General features: G+C 38.9%; 1 protein-coding gene across 5 annotated transcripts in view; it reads right to left on the bottom strand.

Annotated features, from left to right (window-relative positions):
* The window catches only part of LOC103472844 (protein FAM131B-like), a 47,923-nt gene extending 29,291 nt beyond the window's left edge, over positions 1-18,632 (bottom strand). For all 5 annotated transcript variants that reach the window (XM_008422687.2, XM_008422684.2, XM_008422686.2 and 2 more), the window contains exon 1: positions 18,393-18,632. In XM_008422687.2, coding sequence (XP_008420909.1) covers positions 18,393-18,420 — 28 coding nt within the window. In that variant the 5' untranslated portion in view covers positions 18,421-18,632. The remainder of the gene's footprint in view (positions 1-18,392) is intronic.
* Between the last annotated feature and the right edge of the window lie 232 nt (positions 18,633-18,864).

The following is an 18,864-nucleotide window of genomic DNA, read 5'->3' on the forward strand; positions in this document are numbered from 1 at the left end:
CACACACACACACACACACACACACACACGCACACACACACACACACACACACACACACAAAACCGGGCTAAAATTAGATTAATTATCCATGCTGAGCTTTAGCTCACAGAGGGCACAACCAGCGCGAATCATGAAGGTTAAAGTTGATCAAGAAATATATGAGGATGATGAGCTATTCCCAAGGATCTCACAAAAAGTAATGAAAAACCACTTTAATAATTTAGGAGTCCTCTTATAAAACCATTATGGCAGAGCCCAAAGATTGCCATGAGATTATATTCAACATGTTACCCACATTACAGCGTGAAGATGAGAATGAGAAGTTAGCCATAAAAACATAAAACTGTCTCATAAACACAGCAAACCAAATCCATCCATCAATTGTCTGCACCAGCTCGTCCTAGCAGGGTTGCAGGAGGGGCTGTCTCCAGGAGTTATTGGGAGAAAGGCAGGATACACTCAGGAAAGACTGACTGTCCATCACCCAGTAAAACAGACAGACAGGACAAACCACTATGCAAGCACACACTCATAAATACAGGCGTATTCGAGAGACCAGCTAACGTAACAGTAAATCTCAAATACGTGGAGAGAGAACTAGCAAAGCCACAACCATGCTGTTGTTAAACAGACAGACATCTTGGATTTACCAAAAATGAAAGAAATGTATTTGTTTCTTTATGTTCTATGTGGAGGAAAGTACTGTATTTACACAATTACTAAAATTAATTATCTTGGCTTTTAACAAGCATTTTCTTGAAAACTGCAATCTGTGTCATATGACAAATAAAAAACATTATTGAATCTCAAAACAACAATAACAAAATCTTATATTTTATCATATAGAAATAGTTTTTTTTAATAATTTCTAAGTTCTTATTTGTGTTAAGACTCTTCAACCTTCTAGACTGTGATTTATTATGACATGGTAGCACATGGTTTCTGAAACTGAGGACATTTTGTTAGAACACATGCATGTTCAGGTTTTATATGAGACTGACCTACTGAATATATTTTCTGTTTGGTAGCTCATCATCTCTGTCTCTGTCAGGATATTACAGCTGAAGTGTTTACGTGAATGCATCAAATCCTGGATGAACACCAAAACAGGCTGTAATTCATAGGTACAAAGGTGAATTACGTGTAAATTTACTCAGAGTTCTGTGGATCATGTGAATCAGTCATCTCAGTATTATGTTTTTCTTGGAAGCGCTGTCTTTTATTGCAGCATTAAGATGAGTGAAAATGAAATATCTGTGCAGAAGAACACTTAGAGCCAGCTCTAAAATTAGATTAATTATCCATGCCATGCCTTGGCATAGGGGGTTTCAACCTGCATGAGTCACTGATGCCCGTGATGGTGAAGGATATTAGACTTAAGTGGCAATGAAAGGAGAGGCTTCCCCCTTGTTAACACAAATTATAACCTGCACCTATAATATCTAGTGGTGGAAAGAGCTGAGAAAGAAATTGCTCCTGCAGCGATAACTGGGTCCCTGCTGCAGAACTGAATTTCATTTGCTACAAAATTAAGTTCTGCCTGATAAAAACAGAGGTCAGCTGTAGGGTGCTTAAGTACAAGTTGTTAATATGAATCTCAGACAGTTGGAGTAACGCTGAGCTCCAAGCTCCTGTCATTAAAACACTTAATTCACACAAATTTAAGAATGATCTTTGAACTTCTTGACTCTACCCTTTGATGAAACCCTTAGTGAAGTGGATTTAAGAGTCAAAATCAATACTGCAGCTTGGACTCACTTACCAGTCTACCTTGCACAAAAGTCCATTAAGTGTAGTATCCCTAACAAATGACTGAACGTCTACATCAATGCAGTCCACATTGATTTGACGCTTTCTGCCAGGTCCCACCCCCGCTGAAGGGGAGTGTATTCAGTTGATGGCGCCTAAAAATACTTCAGGGTTTGTACCTCCTGCACTGGAGGACAAAACGTTTCAGTCCAAATAGGTATCAGGAGAACGATTCACGGTTAAGACTGTAGGCGGTGGGCAGTCGTGAATTAATCCTGGACAATATCCGAATGTTAAGATGAGAGACGGAGTCCCCAAAGCACAGGAAGGCCTTCAGTAGTCAGTAGCTCACGACAGAGTCATATAAAGACTGTAAAATTCTATCATTGTCTTGTTGATAATTGACATTGCATTGAAAGCGGGATGAAACAACTAAGACAGACCTCTGGTTTGGTTCCCAACCAACTTTCTTTAAATAACTTTAAATAAAACCAGATTTACACACTCCTATTAAGCGTTGTACCAGTAGAAGGATTGTTTCTTAATTCTTTGTTTTTTCTAAGCACAATGGTCAGCGATAATCCTAAATTACAAAAATGCTCTACTTCAACCGGGAGAACAAATAGCCTAGCAAAGTAGTAACAGTGGCAGCAGCATCTTCTGACGTGTAACAACATTAATCCTGTCTCAGTGGATGGGCAGTGGGATGAAGTTAGCTCTTTTCAGGGCCAACTTCTGGCAGCAGAAACCCTGCCTTGCAAAAACTTTCAATAAATTTGTGAAGCTGAAGCTGCTGTCAAAACTGAGATGGAAAGCAGCAGCTGTTCCGCTCTAATATGCAGTTATCTAAATGGGTGTAGACACACTGAGGACTTTGTAACCTAAAAATGCTTTCTACAAGAGAAAACATCAGGTTTTTTGCTGCCACAGTTTATGGTGAATTTGGAAAGGAAAGTGCAGGACACAAAGTGCCATTATTCAAAGTACAGAAAGTGTTGCAGGGGCAAAGGTGTCTAGTTATACAGGAATCCCAACAGCTGTTTAAAACAGACCAGAACAGATACTGAATTGGAAGCAACGAAAAGGGACAAGCAATAAACACAGACTTTCACAAACTTCCGTTCTTTGGAAGCAACTGAAGAACTTAAAAATACAGCAAAATTGAAGGATATCGCTTCTGTCACAGCAATGAGTTGGGTTGACTTGTTCAACTTTGCAAGCTCCACTCGCAGCATCTTTCCCTGTTTCTGTCTCTCTCTGTGTTAATGAAAGGCATGCAGTCTTAGTCATGACTCTGCTCTCTGTGAGCACATTTGATATCTAACCCAGGGGATCCCTGAAGCCATTTACTTCACACAACATACCCTCATGCACTCAGCCACTTTCAAACAGACACAAACACACACATACTGTAACTCCACCATGCATGCACCTCTGGACCTCTTGAGATGATGGAGCTTCCTCCCAAAGCCACAGGAGAGATGAGAGGGAAAGAGCAGGTGGGGTGGATAAAATGGAAAAGTCTCCAAACAACAAACAGAGAACGGGAAATAGTGTGGAAGCAACCTGGGGTAGAAATGCTGACCCAGAATCATGGTGGGGCGAAAGGTATAGGTCTGCTGAAGATACCGACAGGGCAAGCAGAACGCACTTGTGTGAACAAGTGCAGAGAGTGAATATTATTTATTCACAAATAAATTATAAAACAAAAAATACAAATGATATTCTCTAAAACAAATTAGCTTTTCTGTTTTGCTTTCAAATTGTGTCTGTTTCATATTTAGATCTACTTACACTTGGTGTTAAAAAATTGCTCAATGTTAATTTGTAAAGCTGCTCCTTCTTCAGTCTTTTCTCTCTTTTTTAGGCCTGATCTCACTTCTGCTGTGTTTCATTTTCTCAGTTCAATTTCAGATATCTGCTGTTGCTTTTCTCTCTTCAGATGTGTTTTACCCTTTATTTCATGCCTAAACTCGTCTGCCACTTCCCCTGTCAGATGTGTCTTTCCAGACTAAATACTTTTGCAGTCTGCTGTGTTTTTAAGTAACGTTTCTTTCCTCTGTCTTTACAGAAGTTGCAAGTTGGGTCAAAAACTGTGACATTCTTGCATAAAAAAAGATTTTTGCTCAACATTATGAAAGACACAAGGAAGGAATAATGCAACAATGGAAGTGAGAAAGTAAGGAGAAAGGTAAGAAAAATGACATTTTCTAGACATTAGGGCAGGGAATAGACTGGAAACACTAGTATTTTATTAATATATAAAATCATATTCCAACTCCAGGGATCCATACAGTTAAGATGTATACAAGAGTTGTTGTAGTTTTTCGTGTTAGAATAATTTCTGCATTACTGGTGCTAATTCTTTTTTATAAACTGAACATAAACCTGGTAATTAATCACAGTCTGATTGTGATTACAGTTTTTTTTTTTTCTAAGACTGCAGAGTAATTTTTGCTCGTTAGTCTGTAAACATGCAGCTTGCAGCTTCTGAGGTTTGGTACACTGTGTGTGAGGCTTTTAACCTTTGAGGGAAAGGTCAGCAGTGTTTGTGCACAAATCCAGACACTCTGCAGTGGAGTTGCACCAAAACAAAAATCCAGTTGATATGAAAATGAGTGCCTTCTGTATGACCTCAGATCTAATTTATGGACATGTTTGAAAACATGTTTCCACTGATAAAGCCTCCAGACGATTGTTTTCTTGTCATATCAAGAAGGTCATGGTTTTTGTTACTGTGATTGTTCTTTTATTGTTAATTACTAATCAGCTGCGACAAACTGGTGGTTCCCCACCCTGGTCCTCAAGAACTCCCTTGCCTACATGTCTTAAGGCGCATTCACACCAGCCCTCTTTAGTCCATTTTAATCCACAAACTCCATTTCATTTGCCTAGAGTATCTGGTTCATTTGGGGAGGTGTGAATGTGTAATCCAACTCTGATGCGGGCCAAAAAAATTTAATCTAGTCTGGTTAAAAACCTATAGGTCTTTAACCAGAACCAGACGAGGAGAAGCAGCATTCAGTTTCTATGCACCACAGATTTGGAACAAACTTCCAGAAAACTGTAAAACAGCTGAAACACTGGGTGCTTTTAAATCTCAACTTAAAACTCACCTGTTTAGAGTTGCTTATGGCTAAATTAGGGTTAGAGTGCGGGTTTTGATGTCTTCCATGTTTTTATGTCTTTAATGTTTTTAATTTCTTCTTCTTTCTTTTTGACGTTTTAATGATGTAATGTTTTTTGTTTTTATTTTTATTTTTATTTTTTATTTTTATTTTTATTTTTTTTTTATTTTTAAATCTCTCTCTTTCTCACTGATTATTTCTGTTTTTATTTTAATTATGTAAAGCACTTTGAAATGCCTTGCTGCTGAAATGTGCCATACAAATAAAATTTGATTGATTGATTGATTGATAGGTCTCTCTTTTTTAAAGTGAACTCTGCTGTGGTTTGAATGCATATGCAAGTGGACTGAAAACTGCCCCAAAAACAAGAAGTGAACTGTGGTGCAGGGCATTCTGGGTAAATACAACCAAGCCAAACATGCAAGTCTAGTGCAAGGAAGATAAAAAATTGTAGTCTTTTATCAAAAACAAAAAAAAATCCTACAACTGCTAAAATCTGTCAAAATGACCCTTTACAGCTCAATCCTTCATAAAGCCAAGTTGTTTTTTTTTTGTTTTGTTTTTTTTTTTACCTCAATCACCCTACAGGACAGATACATCTAAATTAAATCTTTCTTTTACATTTTGTCTAACACTTAATTTCCAAACATAAAATATTAAAAATCTTTACTATTGTGTTTATTCTTCTCCTGCCAAAAACAACATCTATGTTGAGACAGACCTCATGTATGAATAGTTTCTGCAGACCCATTTTAATGTCATCTGAGAGTGTAGCAAGTCCTAACAAGGTATTAGTGCTCCAGAAGGCTAAGAAAAAATAACCACCCATAATTAAGAATTAGGCTCATTTTCTTTTTTGGGGATATATTTTTAGCTGGATGTTACCATGTGTCTAATAAGAGGTAATATTAAAATGATCCGATATTTAAATGTTTAAGGTTTAAGAAAAAAAAATCAGAATTCATGCAGTCAGAACATCTTGAACAGGTTTAGGAGACACAATGTTTTCTTCATTACTGTCATAGTAAATTGTATTTCTATTCAAATGATTTTATATAACTGCAATAATTACTTCTTTTTTTTTCAAATGAACAAGTTTACTTTGGTATAGTCACACAATGTCCAATATACCAATGTAAAAATGTCGAATTATCACTGTTCAGCCATGAGTCAAAAAATAAAATCAAAACCAACACAGCTGCCAAGTGAACCCTGTGCATAGTAGAGGATGGAGCGATAAAATAATGACAATGTTGTGTTAAAACGTGTAACATTTAATGTGCAGCTCAGTTTAGTCACTCTCTGAGGAGCCATACAGCTAAATGTCTGGAGCACAGGAACAGTGGGAGAGGGAAGGAAAAGCAAGATGAAACAGAATTTAGGTGGTGAATTAATGAATGAGAGAATATAGGAGATTTGGGAGGGAAAGGAATTAGTAGCTTAGGAAAATTTATCAAAAGAATGTTGACTGATGAGTTTTTCATGGAGGTAATGTGGAGCGTGCAGAGAAAGCAGTGTGTGGCCCTGGATGCATGCACCTGTACATGTAGCCTGATGTATACACACAGAGAACAGCTGAGTGCATGTCTGAGGAAGGGTGGAACTGTGGGATGCAGCAACAATAGGTCCTGACAGCTCGCTGTGGCACACCCTCGCCTGTCGGCTGCCATCCCTGTGGGAGCTCGGTGTGTGTTTCTGTCTGCGCACATGTGCTCCTGTGTGTGTGAAGCGACATACGCAGCTTGTGACAATGATCCAAAGCGAAGTGAAGTCTGACTCACCTCCGCTTCAGTGGCGGACGCTCTGAGCCGACACCAAACACTGGGGGAGTCCTGCTCACTACGCCTCAATGGGGCAATACCTTCACCCAGCCATTCCTCTCCTGTTCAGTGCATCTCTCTGTGTCTGTGGGTTGTGCTCTAAACTCACCAAGACATCCTCACCTTACCTTCTTCATTTTTCAAAGAAATCCTCGCCAAGTAAAACTTTGCTAAAAATAAAACTTTACAAATTCGATTTTGTCTTGTTTCTAACCAGCATGTCAGAGTTGTTGAAAGTAAATGGTGAACAGATTTTAGACAAAGATGTTTGCTGATACCTGAATCTGACACAAGAGGTAATTTAAGTAGAATCAGATTAATCAAGCCACATTTTCTTTGTTTTTGTTTGAGCTAAATTTGAACAGCAGTTGGCTACACTAAAAAAGGTAGGTGTATATTTTTGCAATAGGGACAATTACTGAAAATGAATGCCCCTGATCTACTTTAAAAAAAAATTAAGATTGACAATAAAGTGGAGTTTTCTGTAATTATTCAGAGAATTTTAATTAAATCCAGTAACAATGATTTCCACTAAGCAGTTGCCACAGGATTAATGACATTATAGATGTCACTTCTGATGACACTGACTGAGAAAAATATCATTTTTCACCGACCTGCATGAATCACCTCTACACCCTGTGAAATTAGAGCTTGTTCAACACTTCATCCTTCCATCATTTTCAGACAATGCAGATTATTCAGTTTGTGTAGTAAGTGTATGATGACTAAAGAAGTGAACTGTGTTTAATGTTAGAGCCATCAGAGCCGCAGTCTAAAATACTGAGATGTTCACATCCACCGATTAGAAACACAGCTAAACTGTTCCTGGGATTTTGTATTTGTTTCCTCCAGTCTAACCTCCTCTATAAGCTGCAGTATCCTGACATTATTCCAAAAACAATGGACATTCTCAGCCTTGGTATAATATGTTGTCTTTGAACTCTCTCTAAGTAGGTTTTCAGGTTTAATACCTCATAAGGTCGGCATTAGACATCAATTTAGAAAGACACAGCTGTGTGTATTTACATGAGCCATATGGTTAAGATGTGAAAATAAACTGCTTGTGTTAAGCAGGGCACATTAAACACCAGATGATACATTTAAGTGGTGTGTCACACCAGCTCTGTTAGGAGCCCTTTATCTTTAAGCCAGACAGATAAAATTAAACATTCACAAAAACAACAACAGTAGGGCAAGTGAAATGAAGTCACAGGTTCCACACAAAAACAAATTTCCAGGATTAGACCAAATGTTCGTAAAGATCAACTACAATATATGATATAGTTGTGTTTCAATCTTGAGAGAAAATATTCTGCTTTGAGTGAAAGAAGTAAAGAAACTCTCTAGCAGTGCCATTTTACACATCTTTTCTTTATCATATGTAGTATAATCTACAACTCAGCCAGGCTGCTTGTGGTCATCATGGAGAAAACAATAAAACCAATACTCAGACAAAGGCAGAGAATAAAATGGTCATTAAATAATTTAGCTGATTCAGACAGCAGCTTTAATAAATACCATTAACTAACCTTGTGCTTCACTATGCGGGTGCTTTGTCTGCACTGATGAAAATGTACTTGCCTCTCCATGCCTAAGGCTTGAAGTGGTTCCAACAGCAGGACAATCTGATCCCTTTTCAGATTACTTCTATTAAAAATGATTTTGCTAATTTGAGACACTGATGGTCCATTTCTAGAGAAGAGGTATGATGCAGCAGTGTACTGCACAAAAATATACAGTACACAACACAAAATGGTGTGATTTGTTTCACAAAATGTGCTTTTCTTTAAGTTTAAGCCAATATAAAAACATTTTATACACCCCACCACACACAGCAGAGGAAAACAGAGTGACATGAGTTCAGGAAAATGTCTCTAGCATAAATTTAGCTAATGCACAAAAGAGCTGACATTAGAGGATTTCAGCTGCCAACCTGGTTAATTAAAAAGTTGTGTCTAGATTTTTTTTATTATTAATCATTGTTTTCAAAGCCTTTCAATTAAGAAATGTTGTTGATCACCGAGCATTCTTCTTTGCATCACCCACCAACGGCACCAAAGTCAATATTTCAGTTTGGCTCGGGGACATAAAGGCTTCCCTGGGAGAGCTGATGCCACACCTGACTGGGCAAAACCTAAAACAGATGTTAAACAGCTTCTGCTCTTTAATAGCAGCTGAGATCAGTGCAGTTTCATGCAGATATGCAAATTATCACCTCTTTTGCCTTCATGTTCATGCTCTGTATGGTTCATTATGAATTTGTTGTGCAAAACATGATGAGGATACCTCCAGAATATGTTAGATTTTATACTCCCTCAAAAAATGAAGTGAAAATGTTACCTTGAAGCAATGGGCGCATGTCAAGTCCTGTGATGTTCAAATCAGCCAGTGAACTGTCAGCTCTTGTAGTCGCCATTGTTGATGGAGGGGGAATGGGCAGATGTAAAAAAAGTGAGTGACTTATGGCATTTCATCTTGGTTACATTGTTCAGAAATAGAAATAGTTGTGGGTTAAAGTGACCAGATGTCAGAAATGAAAACAACAAACTGTGTATGATATTCTTTAAAACATGGCATGTCATGGAATATGGTACTAACAATGGGCGCAGTTCTTGCAGGTCCGTTATATGTGTTGGCTTATAACACTGTCTTTTTAAGCATGAATTATGACAATGATGAGGTTGATTTTTAATGGCATGAATGTCTACCACACAAAATTAATGCATAATAAAAACCAGTAGAAGAAATGATTTTATGTCCTTTTTAATCAGGTTTTCTCTTTTTCTGCTTCCACACTGGCTGCACAGTGGCACAGTTTGGTGGCGCTGTCGCCTTGTAGCAAGAAGGTCATGCGTTCAAGTCAGTAGTGTTTCTACAAGGAGTTTGCACATGCAGGTTCTTTTTTGGCACTACGGCTTCCTCCCACAGTCCAGACTATTAGGTTAATTGCTCTCTAAATTGTCCTTAGGAGTGTGTGTGGTTGCATTGTTGTGTGTCCCTGTGATGGATTGGCGCCCTGTCCAGGGTCTACCCTGCTTCCCCCACTATGACTAAAATTAGATAATGTGCATGTGGTGCTGTTTATCATGCATCAAGTGTTGTCCAGGATGATATTTAGAATTAGTAATAAGATGGAAAATCCAATAAGTGAATGGACAAATGATAGTATTAAGCTAACAGCCATAGAGAGCAGAATGATCTTAGCTTTTGGTGTCAACTCTGAGCAGCAGCTACTGAAACACAGGTTGAGTAAGAATCAAAACTCTGACGCAAAGAAAAATATATATTTAGTAGGACTAAAACTGAACAAAGTGCTTGTAACTCTTGAAACCACTGGGAGGCCATTCTTTAGAGTATTACTCTCCCTAAACAAACTGCATGTTCTTTTTGAATAAACTGAGGGTGCATTTGTTTTGTTTTTTTGAAAATTGAACCATTAATAAATGGCAACAGGAAAAAAAACAAAAAATTTGAATTTCCAAAGCAGGATGTCACCAAAAAGCTATATATTTTAAACACCTATAAAAGAAAAAGGCCTCATAATCAATTTGTTTTATGGTTTCAGTTGTCTGTGTTTTTTATTTCCGTTTTACTTATTGCTTTTGGTTGTTGTGTTTTATTTTGGATATTTAAAACATTTTAAAGTTCCAGTGTTCTTTACAAAATTAAAGTTCAGTGGTCTGTGAGGAGATGAACTTACATTATTGTCAATTATCAATATATTACTTAAAAATTCTCAAAACGACAACATTATTATTTATCACAATAATTCCTGGGACAATTTATTGTCAAGCAAAATGTGCTATTGTTACATAAAACAAACAACCATCCACACATTCATACATACGGACAATTTAGAGTACGCAGTAAAGTTAGACAAGGCTGAGGTTGATGTGACTGTGGGAGGAAAGTACCTGATGAGAACCCATACATGCAGAAAGTCTCCAGGCTGGGATTTGAACCCAAGACCTATTTGCTGCAAGGCAACTGTGCAATTGCTGCACCATTCATCTGTAAAATTACCAGAAGAAAAATGATCCGCTCAGAGGAGACAGACGTTGGCAGTGACCCAAAGCAAGGCTTCATTAAGGTGCCATGGGCCCTGAGGCAAACAATGTTGCCCCTTCAAATTGTGTCTCATCCAACCTATGCAAAGGCTGCAGAAAGGCCAGCTTGACACTGGCAGAATGTCATGTGTTGTGCTTCAGAGCATGCTACATGTGGTCCTTCCACAGCTGTGTTTGCTTATTAAATCAATGGAAACCTCGCAGAATTTGTCACCGTCAGTTCAAAACAACGCTGAACCGAGTTAATGAGTGATAAACCCACCAGACTGTATAACAATGCTAGACAGCCCTCACTATCAAAGTATGTTGAGAGCCAATAGATTAGCTTTAGCATTTGTTTTGATGGCTGCCTTTAATAGAGGAGAGTGAGTGCTGAGACAGACTCCAGCCTCTGTAACCTTGGAGAGGGGAAGTGGGTGGAAACAGTAAATTAAAGAATGCCCAAGGACAGTTTGGCTGCTCAAGCTTGAACAGAGTCCTGCTTTTTATGTGTAACATATCTATTTTTCTTTATTTAGAAAGGCTACATATTTCTGTTGCAAGTTAAAATGACTTTGTTGAGCAAGTCTACATATTTTTGTGATCATTACCTGACTTCTCATGTTAAATCGTAGGATTTAAATCCAAGATCTAACCTTCCATTGGCTCTTACAACATCCAGAATTTCTCATTGTAGTCTCGTTTCAAACTGCTTTGCATCTTAAAATTAATCAGGCGGCTTCAGGTTTTCCCGCTGAGAACCTGGAGCCCCAGCAGGAAAAGTTCAGAGGAGAAAATAGGAAAGGAGAGGCTCAGAAAAAAAGGAGAGCCCGAAGGAGGCGTCACCTTCGTTTTCCATTACTGACCTGAATCAATACGGCTAAAAATAAAACCAGCAGGACCCTGATCCTGTTGCATTTGCAGATGACCGCACAGGCCGAGTGTCACATCAGATGCGACTTGAATTATCCGACCTGTGTTTATTTATGTGGAACTCAAGCTGCTGCCTGCCAAACAGCGAGTGCTTATGTTTGTTTTGTTTTTGTTTTTTTCACTCGGTCAAAGTGTCTCCATCGCTTTCTTTATGCTGCTAAATCTATGTATGCTTCATGTATAGATGTTTTCATAGAGCACCTTGCAAAAGTATTCATATTTAACTGTTAACAATTTTTTCATATTACAATCACGAACCTCAGTGAATTTATTTACATTTTTACGCGATAGATGGTGGAAGGACAATGACACATCTTCCAGAGTATTTGGGATTTGTTGCAGGTATTTGATAAAGTCATCAAAGCGTTTTACTTTCTTGAGGTGTAAGGACAAAAGAAACAACAACAAAAAAACGAAGTTGATACTATGCGTCCAAATGTTTTGAGATTTTTGGGAACCTGAAATGTCTGATCTGGTCACACCTTTTTATGTAGAGAAAACAAGATGTTAAAATGATGGAAAAGAGCAAATAAGATGAATATATGATAGGTAGGTAGGTAGGTAGGTAGGTAGGTAGGTAGGTAGGTAGGTAGGTAGGTAGGTAGGTAGGTAGGTAGGTAGGTAGGTAGGTAGGTAGGTNGGTAGGTAGGTAGGTAGGTAGGTAGGTAGGTAGGTAGGTAGGTAGGTAGGTAGGTAGGTAGGTAGGTAGGTAGGTAGGTAGGTAGGTAGGTAGGTCATAAGAAGCTTATTTTTGCACTTCAAATATGGGGAATTTTGGTCTAATATCTGCTGGGATACAGTTATAGTTCAGAGTCTTTCAGCATATCAGACAGAGGTTTCATCCCCCTCTTTTGTGTGATGCTTTCTATTAGTGCCTGTTTGTGCAGAAGCGTCGCCTTTCAGACCCCAACTTGAAGGTGCTGAGACAGAGATGTGACTCTCTGCCTGACAGCCTTTCTGAGTGAAAGTCTTGCTGTCTGAGTGATGACTGCTAGACACCAGCCTTACTGTAACTGGAAGATAATCGAGTGTAATAAGAGGCAGTGATAGCTCAGTTAAATGGCACTCTGCGGGAAACGCAGCTGAGGGAAACAATAAAGTACCGAAATACCAAACCAACAATGATACTGCAGCATTGCCGAGATAATGGAAAGACCTAAAACAGGAAAGACTATGATAGAACACAATTGGCTTTGCTTTTCTAATCGCTTGTGTTCTTCTCTGCAGAGCACCAGGAGGTAGAGACGCGTGACAAAGCGAGGCTGGGAAGTGAAAGCGACACAAATAATGTCGGGTCAACTGTTGACCAGTATTTACTGTAACGTTTCTCCCTCCGTCTCTCGGTGACCTCCCTCTTTTACCCCTGATCTATTTTTAGCGGCAGACGCTCGCTCTCAGGGATAATATTAGAATAGATGTGGCTCAGAAGAAACACAGCAGGAGCTATTCTGCAGGCAGTAAGCTGGAGGAAAAGGGTGGTGTCTAGTCACTTGGACTGTTTTAACGAGCTTTGTCATGCTGGTTACCTCTGAGGCTTTGCAACATTTCTTCTTCTATTCAATAGTACTTTTATGCCATCTGTGGCGTTTGCCATATTGTGGTGTTTGGACATAAGAAGGTAACTGAAAACTGAAGACAGTCTCCTGTCTTCAGGGTGACGGAGACTGTCACCCTGAAGACAGGGTGACGGTGCTCAATAAGAAATTCTGAGTCTCCATTCTTCAAAATGGCTGCTGCCGTATTTTGAGTATCAAAACAACAGCTTCTCATTATAGTTTTAATAATCATCTCTAAATATTTTATGCATTACAATTTTATTCTGAATACCTCAAATGAACAATAGAAGGTGCAGAACATTCTCCGACATTAATTTGTTCACATTACATCAACCAGACATTAATTTTTGGTAATATCTCAACAACATTTGCAACAAAAAAAAGCAGATGAAGAAAAAAAGCTTTAGTCACACTAAACTGATATGTTTTTAAGTTGCTGGCACAAGTTAGAAAAACCTTTCTTGCTAAACAACAAACGAAAATGATTAAATCAAAGTTCATTTTTCAGGCACATTGAGGTCTCATCATGCTGTTGGCAATCTACAAGTCCAAGTTAATTAGTGTAGTTGCAATCAGACTTTCTGTTTGTAACCACTGAAGATGTTGAGCTTGATACTGTGTGCATGCGTGCATGAATTCACATTCTTATGAAGAATTAATGTCTGACTAAACAGGAAACAGAAGATGGGCAACATTACCACAAAAACTATAAATACCTAAGAATACCAGTAGATTTTTCCCCCCCAGTAGACCCTTCCTACATAGGAATATATAATTCAAAAAGGAAGATGCTTTACGTATTTTCTTGAAATCTGGTATCTTTACAACAGTGTGTTCAATTAGAATTTTGAAGTCTGACATTTCAAGTTCCATTTTTAAAAAATCAACTGGAATGCCATGTAAAAACAGAAATTTTACTTTTTTAAAATGCGGCTTCTGACCTTAACCTGAATCCAATATAGATAATATGCACATAAAAAACAGGGTCAAATGCAGACATTCGCCATTCATTTAAAAATGTGTGATCTGTGTGAAAACCAATACCAATGTTTACCAGCTGCATATTTTTAAGAAACCAGCTCACACTTTGATAATCATGAAAACTGTAGATCAGAGCAGTAAAAATGTGCATCTTTTGGCTATCTGGAAATGAAACGATCAAAATAAGTAAAGCACAAAATAGCAAAGCATCAAAATGACCTCCAGCAGCTCTGTTACATTTTCCTTTAGATAACTTCTTATGTTCAAGCAGAATCAAATGCTTTACCTAATAACTTATGTAATTAACTTATTACTTACATATTTGGTGATGAGTTAAAACATTTCTTTTAATGTACAGTAAAAATAGTTTTTGTACCTTCAGTGCAAGAAAGTAACAAATCATTGCCTTTTACACACAGGAACAAAAATTTGGATAAAAATCTAAGTACTTTCAGTTAGATCTCTGGGCAGGTATATGATGTAAAAACGTAATCTACGAAGTCACCCTGTAACAGCTCGTTCTCTTTGCTCATTCAGTTTAATTTTTAAACATGAAAAAAGAAGATGCTGAGCACATTGTTCATATAGTATGATTTTATCTACTCATAACACTGCAAATAGGGAGAAGAGAGCAGGGGAGAGATAGGGAGAGAGCCAGAGGAGACGAGAAAACCCACTTTATGAAACTAAAAAAGGGAAGAAGAAAAAAAAAACCTCTTGACTCTTCACACCTCAACCCTCTATCCCCAAAAAGCCCTCTGTGTCATTCCACAGCAGTCACCACTAGTACACCTCCCCCATCCTCAACATCCTCCATCCAGCCAGCTCAATGACAACCAAAGGTCACATTGTCCTTCCTTTTATTTATTGAAATCCTCCAGCTGCCTCCATTTGTTATCATAAAGGACCTGATGAGGCTTTGATGGTGCATTAACAGACAGGCTTTGGGTGGGGGTTGGTGGTCCACTGCTACAATGTGTGTGTCTGAATATATGAGCATGTGAAGACAGGACACTCCAGCTGCATGCTCCACATAATGGAAACTGACAATACACACATTTGAAGGGGCGACCACACTTTACTTTGACAGCAGTTTGAAGTCAGTCTGTTGGATCTTAGTGTTTGTTGTGAAAATGTCTCTAAATCATAAGTTTATATTTTGTGAGGACAAATTTTACAATTGAAACATGCAAACACTTTCATTTTTCTGCAGTTCGTAAGATTTTTTTATGTTCAGGCTTTGTCCTTGCAAGGACAAATACTTAACTAAGGTTTTTATATTATCTAAAAAGCTTTTTAGATGTTTTCACTAGTATTTTTGAAAACTGATCTTTTAAAATGAGTTCTAAGTCGTTGAGGTCAGAAAATCTCCTTCCCATAACTTTATCTTTAGCTCTCTCTCCACAGATTTTAGCCCTTAAACTGTCAGGAGCGGATTGTGTTTCAATGCATTTAGTGATATACAAAGTCAGTGGCAGAAACTTTTATATGAATAGGATCAGAAGAACTGACTGATATCTTCTTGATTCAAAACAGCACCTTAGACTTCAAATGGATATGATTCTAAAAAAAAAAGACATATTTTTCAATAGGTATACTCAATAAGTGTTTTAAAGCTTTTCATTTCCTTGAGATTGCAGATGCTGCACAACAGTCAAGCTATTATACAGTTTGGCCATGACAGTATGCCTTTCAGCCAGATTTATTCATAATGACACACATTATTACAACATTCAAAATGTTATGTTGGGAGGCCTAAAAATTGTTTATGCAGAAGTAGATGTGTGGCGGAGAACCTTGAAAGCAAACTGTTGTCCCAAGGTTTCCTGATCTGGCTTTTAAAAAAGTCAGATGGTGAAAACAGCACATATCTGAGAGACAATTAATCATTTATTTTCTTTTTCCAACATTAACATTTGCCACAAATGTACCTTCTGAACAGCTAAGCCTTTTATAAAAGCACATGGCTTAAAGCCTGGCAGGAGAAACTCTCTCAAAACTATGATCTTGATGAGTGTGCAAGACTCCAACAGCTTAGCAGAGCAAATATAAAAGTAGGGAAAGTCTGCAGGATACAGTCTACAAACCCTGGAGATTTTATATCTGCGAAATGTCCAGAGTCTTGCATGGTGAAGACAGTCTCCTCCCAAAGCTTGGATGAAGTTTCTGATCATGTACCAGGTTAACAATGAGCATTTAAGTTCATGAAGAGGTAACATGGGCTACTTTATTTAATAGCAAACATCAACTTCTTTGGCCTTGAGAGAGAGAGAGATGATCACAAACACTACTACGTTTGCTTTGTGTGTATTTGGGTCAGGGTTGTTACAAAAGTCGCAAGAAATAAGGTATTCAGCTAGCATTGGTAAACTTTATTACAAACAAACCATAAAGTATTTGTGTTGCATTTTAGCTGAAATAGTAGCACTGGATGTGGTTACTTTTCCTTAACCCACACCTTCTCTCTTTCTGCCTGCCAGGTGATGGGACTTTTCCCATTTGTTTTCCATCTGGTGTTATAATAGAACGATAGGATAAACTGTAGATGCATATATGGTGGTTTTAACTGTTGGGTTTGAACTCTTAGTAAGTTTATCATTTGTATGGAAGTGGGTATTAATTTTACTTCTTCTTAATTCTTCTTAATTTTACTGGAGCATGCTATTGCTAACTAAAGTTAGCAATAGCATAGGAGGCTGGCAAAGATGTGACATATAGTCCCCACAGGGTTTGGCAAAGGTCCAATTTCCGGTAAGCATCATAGTGTAACTTCCTTCACAATCAAGCTTAAATACATCCTGGCCAAATGTTAGCAATTGGATAATATTAGATCCAATCGTTTAAAACTTAAACAGCCTAAAGTAACCAATGGATTTTGAACAGCTGAGCAACCAGACCTTCTGTACAAAGCTTAGTGTAGAACAAAGGACTGGTTCCTAAAGACGAATATGACTGAAAACATTCAAATGCAAAATAACTCTGACAAGGTACCTCACGTGATGTCAGAAGAGTGATGTGCACATGGAAGCTTGCTTTAGAAGGGTATCAAACAATCATTTACAAGAAAATGGAACCACTGACCGGGAAACACTGTGCTATAGGTAGCAATCTATATGTAAAGTGAGTTGAATTGATTTTATAGAAAGTTTCAGGTGCAACTAAGATGCTAAATCCAAGCCTCATCAGCTGCGTGCAGCTGAAACCATGCAGCGACTCAAAAGACTCAAGAACTCAACCTAAAGTCACACAACCAAGACAAAAAAAAAAACGACATACAGTTTGCCATGTTTCCCAGCGAAGCTGAACCGACGGATGCCGGTTAAATAAAGTTAATGTATAAAGGATCTTCAATCAGTAGCAGAGAATAGTGTGTGAGCAGTTTCCACCTTTGACTTTGCAGAATTGACCTACATGCGCAGAGCGTTTAAGGCTCACACCTGAGTTTACCCAGCCAGGTTCTGAGTCATCCTGTTAGAGTCAATCACCGAGCCTCCCTCTTATAACCCGGAGTGTCAGTGAGTGCGTGTGTGGGGAGCGTGCACCCCGTATCTTCGATATATTACGTCGCTGCATGACGCACAGTAGAGAGAAAGGAGGCTAGGATGGAGGGAGGAAGGACTGGAAGGGAAGAAGGGGTGAGAGCGAGTGGAAGATGGAAGGAGGAGACAGGAAGGGGAGGAAGGAGGGGGAATTTTCTCAGACACCCAGCATGGAATGACCTTAGCGGCGTGTCAAGGCGGAGGTCTCTCTCCATCCCTCCCTCTTTCTCCTTGTCTGTCACAGAGAAGCGCGCGCCTTGGCCGCATGTCCGGTGTCATCCATGTGGAGAGGAAAAACGTCAAGCGGTATCTTATTCCGCTCACATCCCTGCCGCCTGTCTGTCCAGCCTCTCCCCTCCTCACAAACACCCCAAAACACACGCACGCACACTGAGGTGCTACAGTAATTCCTACAGTAAACTATAAATTCACTGCACCCCAAAAAAGACACACAAAAAACCCCTCGTCTGTAGCCCCAACTCGCTGCAAACCAACTCTAGGGATATACTAAACGTGTATTTCACTTCTTTAAAAATGAATTCTTCAGCCTTTTCATTTTCTCAGCGCACCCATCCATCCATCCATCCATCCATCCATCCATCCATCCACATGGCAGAACAGAAAGCGGCGTGTCCTTACTGATCGTCCGGGATCCAATGCAGCCCATGTTGTCTTACAAAGGCTCGTACAGCTCAGGGAGAATAAAATCCATCCGTCCAGCGGGCATTTCTCCGCTGATCTCTCCGTGCGCTTTCCCCTCTGCTCCGCGTCTCTCCACTCTTGTCTCCCTCTCTGTCCTTCTCTCCTCCGTATGTGAGAAGCAGGGAGAGTGTGTGCGTGTCATCCGCGTAGCTCCCTCTCTCCCCCTCTCTTCCTCCCGGTATACCGTCGTCACACAGACACACACACGCACACCCCGGTCTCCTGTCTCCTGCCGTGGCACGTTTGCACAAACACACTTTATGTGCATGAACACATTGTCAAAAATTCAAGTAACTTCAGCAAAAAAAAAAAAAAAAAAAACATGGGTGCCCACGCTGAAAGTGAATTCATTAATTGTTCTAAAATCCAGATGCTTACATGTTTCAGATCAAACTATCAAATTAGTTTG

Source organism: Poecilia reticulata, linkage group LG11 (genome assembly GCF_000633615.1).
Source record: "Poecilia reticulata strain Guanapo linkage group LG11, Guppy_female_1.0+MT, whole genome shotgun sequence".
In the NCBI taxonomy this organism is placed as follows: domain Eukaryota; kingdom Metazoa; phylum Chordata; class Actinopteri; order Cyprinodontiformes; family Poeciliidae; genus Poecilia; species Poecilia reticulata.